The following is an 11,118-nucleotide window of genomic DNA, read 5'->3' on the forward strand; positions in this document are numbered from 1 at the left end:
TGGGAATATTTCTTCTTATTACAGTTACAAACATAAAATGTAAAACATTAAGTGTAAAAAACAGAAGGGACATGAATTGTAAAAAAAAAACGAATTAACGTAGCAAATGTAGCAAACCTTAATGTACAAATATCGGAATCAGGTTAACAAAAATTTAGATGAATAGGTACAATCTGTACAATTGAATAAGCTGCATTCATATTTGTATTTCAGGATAATCCAGGGCCTCCTACAATATTAATACGTAACAAATAATGTACTATCTATAGGGATTACGGTTTTACATAAAAAAAAGTATTAAATGCTCCCCCAATAATCCGGGCCCTATCGTTGGTTGCAGAAAAATAAGATATTTTAGTAAAACCATCTCACAGAGAGCCTTGTATTGATCAAATATTCACGCCTAAAAGGGAGGCTTTGCGTGTACTAACTTACCAAAACAAAACGAGATAACTTTCATTGCAACTCCTGGCGTATACATCTTTTTGCTTGCTGAGCAATGTAGTTGAATGACGGGGTACCTCGGCTGAGGGTTCCGGTAAGCCCTATTTTGTAAAAAATTGTATATAAAGCGGGCCGCTTAGATTTTATTGCATAAATGTTCCATGGATGTAAGGTTTGCGCGTTTAATATTGTATTATTAATAGGCAGGAGGTTTATATCCCTTTTAAAACTTTTTATTAGCTGTAAAATGATGTAAAAAGATTTTATGAAACCTTTTTGTAGACCTAGTTTTGATCTTTTCAGACATTCAGTTGGTTGATTCGTCACTTATATTCTGATTACTCGTATTTAGAGCTTAGATGTCTTGGAAACGGAGTCGTTGTATGCTGATTGGGCTATGATTTTGCCTGTCAGCCCGGTTCGACCTTTAAGAAACGTCACTTTTGATACTGACATATCCGATCCCTTATATGGATTGGATTTGTCAGTATATTATCGTGTCTAAGCCTAATATTTGACGTATCTTAAAGTTCGAATCGGACACGACTATCGGGTAATCGACGGCGACCAGAGGGCTGGCCACTATTTTGCACAGCGCGTAAGTTTCGCCATACAGCTGGGAAATACGGCCAGCCTTTTGTAACCAAATTAGGGCCAAATTTTTTAAGTTTAGTTTAATTACTTAGGAAATTTTATTACGATTGTTTATTTTTCTGTTATTGAAATAAAACATATATTATTCTTGGTCGTTCATATTGAAATATAAGCTAATTGATAATTGTAATTTAATTGATAATTTTAATGAATGTAATTGATAATTATGTTGGTAATAATTTAATTAATCATTTTTATTTAATTTAAATTATTTATAATGAAATATTTTATTTATTTGTTGTGTTTGTAATATGGATATCTGGTCCGCAATAAAAGCTTTTTATTTATTATAAATAGAAATCATTCACCTATTCATGGCAAAATATAGCGTTGTATTGTATATGCAAGCAGTAAATAAAGAAACCGCTTATGTAAAACATTTAAGTAAATCGTATGATTTCCCTCACGGGACAGGCTTTGCCTAGTGTGGGGGTCAGAATAAAATGTAACTTGCTCTAATATTTTTTTGGAAATAAACTATTTGTATTTGTAGGTAAAAGGTAGAAAAATAAAATTGCGTGACCAAAAGGTAGACTGTAAATAGTGTAAGAGTAAGGAAAATTCGTAAATAATTTACATTCTTTATAGTTACATACGATAATTACAAATATGTACCTACGATTTACCAAAAAACCGGAACTGATAACTGAGACGTTTTCAAGAAGTTAATATATTTCAGACAACAAAAGATAATGGCATCAATCTAGCAACCTTTTCATGTATTTGTCACAAGAATACGAGTAGATCTCTGGAACAGAAGTCAGTGAGACTAACTGCATATAAATAAAGCCGAGTCGGTAAAAACCACATATTTCACCGAAGACGCATGCCTCTTCTAAACGGCTCCACATTATCGACGGAACCCAAAACGTGTCTATGATTTACAGTCGTTCTCTCTTTTGAGAATGCCATAAAATAGTCCCCTGTCAAACCCATGCGGTGGGATCGACTGGCAATGTTTAACAAATATTTGCCCAGCCGAGTTCCTTTGTTCGTCATATAATATCAAATTTATGACTTTTGGGTGATAGCTATCTATCGTTACCTTGAAAAAGATATCCCCTTAGTGCATTAATAAAGAAGGCACCACCAGAGCATACACGGGAAACGGGAACGCTGTTTCAATATTTGTTTTCCTGAAGGGTAGATGTGTCAGTGAAATGGCTCTATTCTGTCACTGTCTGGTTTTAAAATATTATCTCGAAGCAGTAGGACAGCTAAAGTAGTGCGCTGAAAGATGGCGGAAAGGTACCGAGTATTGTGTCAACGGTCGCGTTGGTGCTCACAAAACTATAACAGCACTTTAACAGCACGTTACTGTCTACTCCAACCCATGTTTCATTAAGTAATGACATGTTTTAAAGAATGGTAGGTAATATAAAACAAGGGGCCGAATGGTCAACGCTTTACAGCGTTTACAACACTCGCTAAGACATTTAGGTAACTTATTTGACCTTTGCGCTACTTATTTATTCAAATTGTAATAAATACTATAGGTACAGAATCAGAATCAGATTTTTATTTGCTAAAACATGGTACAAAAGGTCATGCATATAAAAAAAAGGAACTACATGTTTCATCACAAAGACATGCAAATATTTAAGAAATGTCATATGTATTGCATGCATAAATTACTTATACCTACACTATGTATGTATGTCATTGAGATATTCTTGAATGGTATAATATGCCTTAGATGCTAAAAAGTTATACAATGCAGTTTTAAACTCTAATGTTTTCCTGTTTTAGGATGCTTAATGGTAATTTATTAAATATTCGGGGCGCCATACTGATTATGCTTTTAGACACAAAGGCGGTTCTAGATAACTTATAATTAATTTTTCCCTGATGACGCAGGCTATTGAATTTTGTAAATTCGTTCATATTACATTTAACATAGGTTGCTATTTCATACACATATAAACAAGGGACTGTCCGTATTTTTAATTCTCTAAAATGAGGTGTACATGAATCCATGGTTGTAATACCGCATACTGATCTTAAACATAAAGATGTCAAAAGAGTTTGACTCTTGAAAACCAATTCACTGTCAGTGGCATTTCCCCAAAACATTATACCATACCTTAAAGTAGCCGTTACATGTGCATGGTATACTGTCAGTACAGCTGATTGGTTAACTACTTTCCTTAAACCATACAATGTATAACTAAATTGATTTAGTTTTGTACATATAATTTCAATTTGATTTTTCCATCTCGGACTACTATCTAAGCTTAAACCTAAAAAAATTGTAGAGTCAGTTTCATTAATTCTTTGGTCTTGGTAAGTAATAACTAAATTAGGTGTATTTTTGGCCCGCAAAATAAAGTTCATAAAATTAGTTTTTTCAAGATTTACATGTAGGTTATTCTTATTAAGCTAATCAACAATACTATGTAGAGCTTGATTAATATTGTCCTGGTGTACATGCATGTCTGTCTCCGTAAATATAATTGTGCTATCATCGGCAAACAATACCATTGGGTGGTTAACAGCCTTAGGTAGGTCATTAATGTATACAAGAAAGAGGAATGGACCTAAAGCACTGCCTTGTGGTACACCGTATTTTATTTTTAAAGTTAGATACATAGGTACTTGACTTCCTTTTTGGTGTTTGGACATATTCTATCGATTTGGGTGCATTGTTTACGACCAGTTAAATATGATTTTATAAGTTCATGGACATTGCGCCGTACAGTCAAGTGTAAAAATATGGGTGTACACATCTTACTCAAAAATATGTCCCATAGCATCTTATTCCAGTGTAATAAGAGCGTAGTACCATATTTTAAGACACGATTCTTTCGATACATATTTTTGGACTTGACTGTACTCCGTATTAGTAAAGCTTTGACAAAAGTATTTGGTGGTTGACATGCATGGAGTACGTGTACGAGTAGGGCATGGAAAGCGACGTACATATATGACGAGAGAATATGCGAATACTAGTAAAATTAATTCGTATTTTTTGTGACAATACACATTTGTATAAAGTTACACCAAGCTAAGTTGGCAGCGATTTTGATAGCCGGAACTGTGCAAGTGTTAGTTACTTAGTGCTTCTGGGCATTTTCCGCAAATCGACAACCATTGTGCCTAGTTTGCTTGAAATCGAGGTAGCGCTACTCTAACCACCCCAGCTCCTTCACGAAGCCTAGCAAGGCTTTCTGGTTGCTAACTGCCTTCTTTAGTGTGCACGGACCCTAGGTATTTGCTCCTGTATACTTCTACCTGTTTGCAGTCTAGAAGAATGTGTTTTGTTATTTTCCCTTCTTCCATTGTGCAAGTGTTAATTAAGCGTCATAATTTCATAGAAGTTTGACATTTAAAATAACACTTGAACAGTCTGAGCCATCAAATCGCTGCCAACTTAGCTTGGACAACTTAGCAAAAACAATTGTTTTAATAGTAATTGTTATGTATGTATATTGGTGGTGGGTAGGGTTAAGTTTACCCGCGCGCCCTCTGGCGCCGGCATTTTTGTAACCGTATCTTAGTCCGGTAATAAACCTATGTACTGACGCACGGTCTCCTAATTTACGCTTCCAAGAACCCTTCCTATCAGCCCTTAGGGCTTATATATAGCAATTGGCGACGGGATTCTTCGAACTTCACGCGAGCAGTGTTGGCAGTGGCTCGGGAACGCGTTAGTTTTCGCAGTAGTGAAGATTAAAATAATAGTGAGTGAGTAACGGCAAGATGGCGGTGGGCAAAGTGGAGCCGTTTGATATTCACAAAGGCAGCTGGGAAGCGTACAAGGACCGAGTGGAACAATATTTTGTGGTGAACGATGTCAAGGAAGACAGGAAAGTTCCATTGTTGATCACGCTAATGGGGGCCGAAGCGTACGAGCTGCTAGTGACTTTGTGTACACCGGCGAAACCGTCGACATTAAAATACGACCAAATTCAGCAACTGTTGGCAGATCATTTACAGCCTACGCCCAGTGTTTTGGCCGAAAGGTACAAGTTTCGCCAGCGTAAACAAACAAAAAGTGAATCGGTAGCAGATTACTTAGCAGATTTGAAGAAATTAAGTAGATTTTGTGACTTCGGAACTTGGTTGGACGAAAGTGTAAGAGACCAGTTTGTGTGCGGTTTACATAGTGAGAGCATTCGTTTAAGGTTATTCACGGAAAAGGACCTTAAATTAAAAACGGCTACGGACTTAGCGGTTGCAATGGAGGCGGCAGAATTTAATGCAGCGGAGGTAGCTCGTAAAAATAATCCGAGTGGCGAGCGAGAGACCGCAGGTTGCTATGCTATTAGCGAAGCAACGGGTGCGAGCGGTATGTTATGGGCTAGAGCGAGAGGCAACACACGGGCAGCGGCAAGCCGCGCCGAAGGCACGCGAGGCGGCGCGACGACAAGCGGGAGCGGGCGAGCATGGCCGAGCGGCCCGAGCGGACAGCGTAGATATGGCGGCGCTGGAGTGACATTGACAGCTGCTCCTCGATCAAAAGAAGGTCACGGTCAACTTTGTTCCGTGTGTGGCCGGGATCATTCCAGTGAATCGTGCAAATTCAAATTGTATTCATGTCGTGTGTGCAATCAGGAGGGACACTTAAAGAAAATGTGCCCGCGATTGTCGCGTTCCGTGGGACACCATTATGTTATTACGGAAACGGGAAACCATGGAAACCAATCGATTCCCGAAGATGATTTAGAGGTAAATCTTTCTTTTGTTAGACAAAACAAGTGTGATTCTAAATATCCGCCGTATAAAATGATGATAAATGTAAACAACAGGGACCTATTCATGGAAATTGATACTGGCAGCAGAATTTCATGTATTAGTACGCAATTTTATAAAACTCATTTTAGTGATTGTGTGTTAGATGCCAGCAATTTGAGGTTATGTTATCTTACAGGAGAAAGTGTGCCTACATTAGGAATAATAAAATCTGTTGTACGTTTGGGCAAATTGAGCAAAGTTTTGGACTTGTACGTAGTAGATAATGGCAAAGAGAATTTGTTAGGAAGAGAGTGGTTAATTGAGTTGGGTATTATTAAGAGGGTTGAGCAACAGTTAGAGTTAATGCACTTTGTAAAAACGAATGAAGTTTTTGATTTGACGGAATTTAGTTCCAGATTTAAAGACGTGTTCTCGGAGGGGCTGGGTCGGTACAATGGCGGGCTGGTCACGCTGCGGGTGAGAGACGGCGCCAGGCCGGTATACCTGCGCGCGCGGCCGCTGGCGTACGCCCTTCGTGAACCGGTGGAGCGGGAGCTCGAGCGACTGCAGCGTGAAGGTGTCATTACACCAGTAGAAACAGCGGACTGGGCAACTCCGATTGTTCCCGTGGTCAAGTCAGATGGATCTCTCCGGATTTGTGGTGATTACAAGATAAGTTTGAACAAGTATTTAGAAGTAGATCGTTTCCCCTTGCCAAGAGTGGAGGATTTGTTTGCCAAATTACATGGTGGTAAAAAGTTTAGTAAGATTGACCTGTCACAGGCATATGCACAGCTAGTTCTGGATGATACCTCCAAGTATACCGTCATAAACACACACAAGGGGCTGTTTAAATATAATCGTCTTATATATGGCCTATCCTCGAGCCCGGGAATTTTTCAGAGGGTTTTGGAGCAAATGTTTGTAGACATACCTCGAGTTGGTGTGTTTTTAGATGATGTGGTAATTACAGGATTAGACGATCAAGAACATTTAAAGAATTTAACTGCCGTTTTTGAACGACTACAAAAATATGGTTTAAAAATAAAAAAAGAAAAATGCTCTTTCATGTCGGAATCTATTACATACTTAGGTTATGTGGTAAATAGTGAAGGTATTCATACTTGCCCTAAGAAGATAGAAGGAATATTGAATGCAACTACGCCAAGCAATGTAGCTGAGCTGAGATCTTTTATAGGCATGACAATGTACTATGCTAAATTTGTACAAAATATTAGTACAATAATGGCCCCATTATATGCACTATTAAGAAAGGAAATGAAGTTTAATTGGACAGCTGAGTGTGATAAGGCCTTTAATAAAATAAAGCAATTATTGTCTTCCAGCAAGGTGTTGGTGCACTATTCACCAGAGCTGCCGCTGATTCTGACTACTGATGCCAGCAGCCATGGAGTGGCCGGCGTAATATCCCACACTATGCCTGATGGTACAGAGCGAGCTATAGCATATGCTTCACGAGTTTTGAATAAAGCAGAGCGAGCATACTCACAGATTGACAAAGAAGCGTTGGGAATCATATACTCTGTAAAAAAATTCCATCAATACCTGTATGGTCGTCGGTTTATTTTAAGAACAGATCACAAACCATTAGTGACTATTTTTGGGGACAAAGCCGGTATTCCAGTAATGGCTGCTAGCCGCTTGCAAAGATGGGCAGTGATCCTAGGTGGCTATCAATATGATATCGAATACATTCCTACAGCTAAGAATGCAGCGGATGCATTGTCAAGATTACCATCAACTAGTCAGGATGTCAAGGACTATACAGAGGTAACATATATAAACTTTGTGCAAGATTTCCTGCCTATAACGAGCCAAGAGGTGAGGAAGGAGACAGAAAAAGATGAAACATTAAGGAAAGTAAACCAATTTTTAAGCAGGGGTTGGCCAAGTCATTGTTCAGAAGAAGAAATTAAACCATATTTTGCACGAAGACAAGAACTATATACTGATTCAGGCTGCGTTATGTGGGGGTACCGGATGGTGATACCCGCAGCACTGCGTCCTAGTATTATGAAGGAATTACATAGCAGCCACCAGGGTATGGTGAAGATGAAGGGCATAGCCCGCAGTTTCGTTTGGTGGCCAGGTATTGATAAGGAAATTGAACAAATTTGCAAGCTTTGTGCAATCTGTGCGGCAGACGCAGCAGCACCTACGAAGTCAGCACCTCAACCCTGGCCATATCATGAGCAAGCATGGAGTAGACTGCACATGGACTTTTTAGGTCCCTTTGAAGGAAGAACGTTCTTTGTCATTGTAGATTCAACAACAAAATGGATTGAAGCTTTTGTGATGCAGAGGACTACAGGGACCGCTGTGATTAAGGTTTTAATGGAGACATTTGCTCGCTTCGGGTTGCCAAAGGAAGTGGTTTCAGACAATGGGCCACCCTTTACGAGTCAGGAAGTGGATCAATTCATGACCCGGAATGGAATTAAACACACTTACAGTGCACCATATCATCCAGCTTCTAATGGAGCCGCGGAAGGTGCTGTCAAGCTATGCAAACGGGCTCTGCGGAAAGCCACCAAGGAAAAGGTAGACTTGGATGTGGCATTACAAACATTTTTATTTAACTACAGGAATTGTCCACACAGTACAACAGGTGAGTCCCCAGCCACAATGTTACAGAAACGAGCTCTTCGCTGTAGGCTAGACTTACTTCAACCAAGCGCCACAGTGGATCAACGAGTCAGGCAAGCCCAAAACAAGCAGGTGGAAAGGACCACTAGCCAACCAGCACATCAAATGGAGCAAGGAGATCCAGTATGGTTGCAGGAATACAGCGGTCCTGATAAATGGGTGGCGGGAACAATATCAGAGGTAAAAGGGAACCGCAACTACGTTGTGACAAGGGAAAACGGTACCACTAGTCATAGGCACACGGATCAACTAAAGAAAAGATTCAAATATTGTGTACCGCCCGGAACCCAATTTGGAAACGTGGAGTGTATAGGTAAAGAGGTAACACAGCCGGTCGAGCTTCCGATCCAAACCGCTCAGGACGCGCGCACGGCGTCCGCGCAGCCCGGCACCAGTACCGACTCGCCCGCCCAGGCCAGAACTTATGAGAGTAAAAGATTTAGGCGCCCACCCGTCAGATTTGGCTTTGAGATTGATTAAGTTATGTTAAACTTATGTTTTCGTCAATTGTTTTTATAATTAAGGCAAATGTCCTAGTGCCTGACAGACGTTTTTTTTATAATTCTAGTGCATTATGGATCACCTTGGTTATCTTAAAAAGATAACCTAATGTCACGAGGTCAAGCCCTGGAACACTTGAGATAATTTAGATGTTAATCCGTACGGTTATTTAAGAAAAGGGGTGTTATGTATGTATATTGGTGGTGGGTAGGGTTAAGTTTACCCGCGCGCCCTCTGGCGCCGGCATTTTTGTAACCGTATCTTAGTCCGGTAATAAACCTATGTACTGACGCACGGTCTCCTAATTTACGCCTCCAAGAACCCTTCCTATCAGCCCTTAGGGCTTATATATAGCAGTAATGTGTGGCAATAACTAAATCCTAATACAATGAACTGATTGTTTGAAAGCACTTACAAGAACAAATAGTTAAAATTCTCTTAAATCATGTTAAAGCTCCGAGTGACAAAAGTGGAGTTCTATATAGAAATTCACTTAAGCACGCGTGAATTTGTTGACGAATAGTGCTCGCATTAGTCACATAGCCTTACTCACACCGATATATCGGGATATTAACTTGTTTCTTAAAATGGTCGATCTAGGTACCTAACACCCAAGATGAATAAAATTAATTTATAAACAATACAAAATTGTTTGCTATAAAATCGTTAAATAAACAGCATTCCTAAAACATTAAAAATAAAGTTTTTAACAAAATTTTGGTCACAATTTCTATTAAACCCCCATCGCTCATCCATGTGGCATTTTGTTTCATAAGTTGGTGTGAAAGGAAAATTGGATTACAATTTTCGGATTTGGGTATGGGAGTCTTTGAAGTTATCATGCTTCTAAAACACAGTTGCCAGGAAACAATGTGTCAATACGTGCAATCCCCCAAGGTTCCCTTATATTAAACGCAAGTCGCAAATGCATAGGAGCCGTCAAAACGTAATCGATACCAGTGACAGCTAAATTAGCGACCCGCTTATAGAGGGAGAACTGGTATAGATCGTGTCGCATCGACGGATGCCTTGACTCGTATTGTCATGTTATTAAAGTGAGAGTCAGAATGGCGGGTGTACCTAAATAAAATCAAATGAAAAGCATACCATATTTTTGTACCTAATTTGTACTATTTAGTACCTCGTTAAAAAAAAATTGTACCTCACGGTACTTAAAGTTATCATCAAAAAACAGGTCACCCGCCATCCTGATATCCAATATAAAATGAGTAAAACTTGGAAACCACAAATAAAATGGCTCATATTATAATTGAATGTGAAGGTACAAAAAAGGTACAAAAATTTGGCTTTTATAGAATTTATCAATAACCACGGGATCATAGCGTAATAAAGTACACCGCGGGTGACCTGTTTTTTGATGATAACTTTAAGTACCGTGAGGTACAAATTTTTTTAAACGAGGTACTAAATAGTACAAATTAGGTACAAAAATATGGTATGCTTTTCATTTGATTTTATTTAGGTACACCCGCCATTCTGACTCTCACTTATTAAAGATAAGATTTGACAAATCCATAGTGTTGTAAATCATATGTGATTTTTTAACTAAATAAAGTACCGAAAAACCTAATTATATACTACAACTGTGTTCCTTAATTTCAACACGTAATTAAATATCAATATCAATTTTTGTTTTGGCGTTGTGCGAGTTTTTCTTCCATTTATGAAAATATATTACCTTAGAACTGCGACACTCAAATAATAATCATAGGTATTCGAATTGTTTTGGAGTATAGTTGGGAGTTTTTGTACTATTAACTAGGCGACTATTTTACGGTAGTTATGTTAGAAGGCGTGCTTTACGAATCGTCGACGATCCCAAACTCACAGGCGGTATTGAACCTTTAAGTTTAAGGAGAGGCTTTGTGTTCTACCGCTTGTACAATGGGCTGTGCTCTGAAGAATTGTTTGACATGATGCCCACGGCTACTTTCTATCACCGCACCGCCCGCCGTCGGCAGGCTGTTCATCCTCACACCCTAGAACCTAAATGGTGGCACACTGTGTGGTTTAAGAGGAACTTCTTTCCGCGGACGCTCTGCCTGTGGAATGAGCTACCTGCCGCGGTTTTCCCGAAGGTCTACAGTATAAAGTTCTTCAAAAAAGGAGTGTACAGATATTTAAAGGGTCGGCAACGCGCATGTAACACCTCTGGAG

General features: G+C 39.1%; 1 protein-coding gene across 4 annotated transcripts; it reads left to right on the plus strand.

Annotated features, from left to right (window-relative positions):
• Nucleotides 1–4,505: 4,505 nt before the first annotated feature.
• On the plus strand, nt 4,506–9,231 carry LOC133522999 (uncharacterized protein K02A2.6-like). 4 transcript variants are annotated; one of them, XM_061858492.1, is made up of 2 exons: nt 4,506–5,766; nt 6,183–9,231. In XM_061858492.1, the coding sequence occupies exon 2, from the start codon at nt 6,691–6,693 to the stop codon at nt 8,917–8,919; it is 2,229 nt and encodes a 742-aa protein (XP_061714476.1). In that variant the 5' UTR covers nt 4,506–5,766; nt 6,183–6,690; the 3' UTR covers nt 8,920–9,231. The 4 variants fall into 4 exon arrangements, with proteins under 4 accessions (XP_061714476.1, XP_061714477.1, XP_061714478.1 ...); XM_061858493.1 differs by having other exon boundaries at nt 6,189–9,231; XM_061858494.1 differs by having other exon boundaries at nt 6,183–6,804.
• Nucleotides 9,232–11,118: the final 1,887 nt, after the last annotated feature.

Source organism: Cydia pomonella, chromosome 11 (genome assembly GCF_033807575.1).
Source record: "Cydia pomonella isolate Wapato2018A chromosome 11, ilCydPomo1, whole genome shotgun sequence".
NCBI classification, from domain to species: domain Eukaryota; kingdom Metazoa; phylum Arthropoda; class Insecta; order Lepidoptera; family Tortricidae; genus Cydia; species Cydia pomonella.

Excerpts from the sequence above, each read along its gene's own strand:
- LOC133522999 (XM_061858492.1), top strand. The coding sequence starts at position 6,691 with ATGTTTGTAGACATACCTCGAGTTGGTGTGTTTTTAGATGATGTGGTA.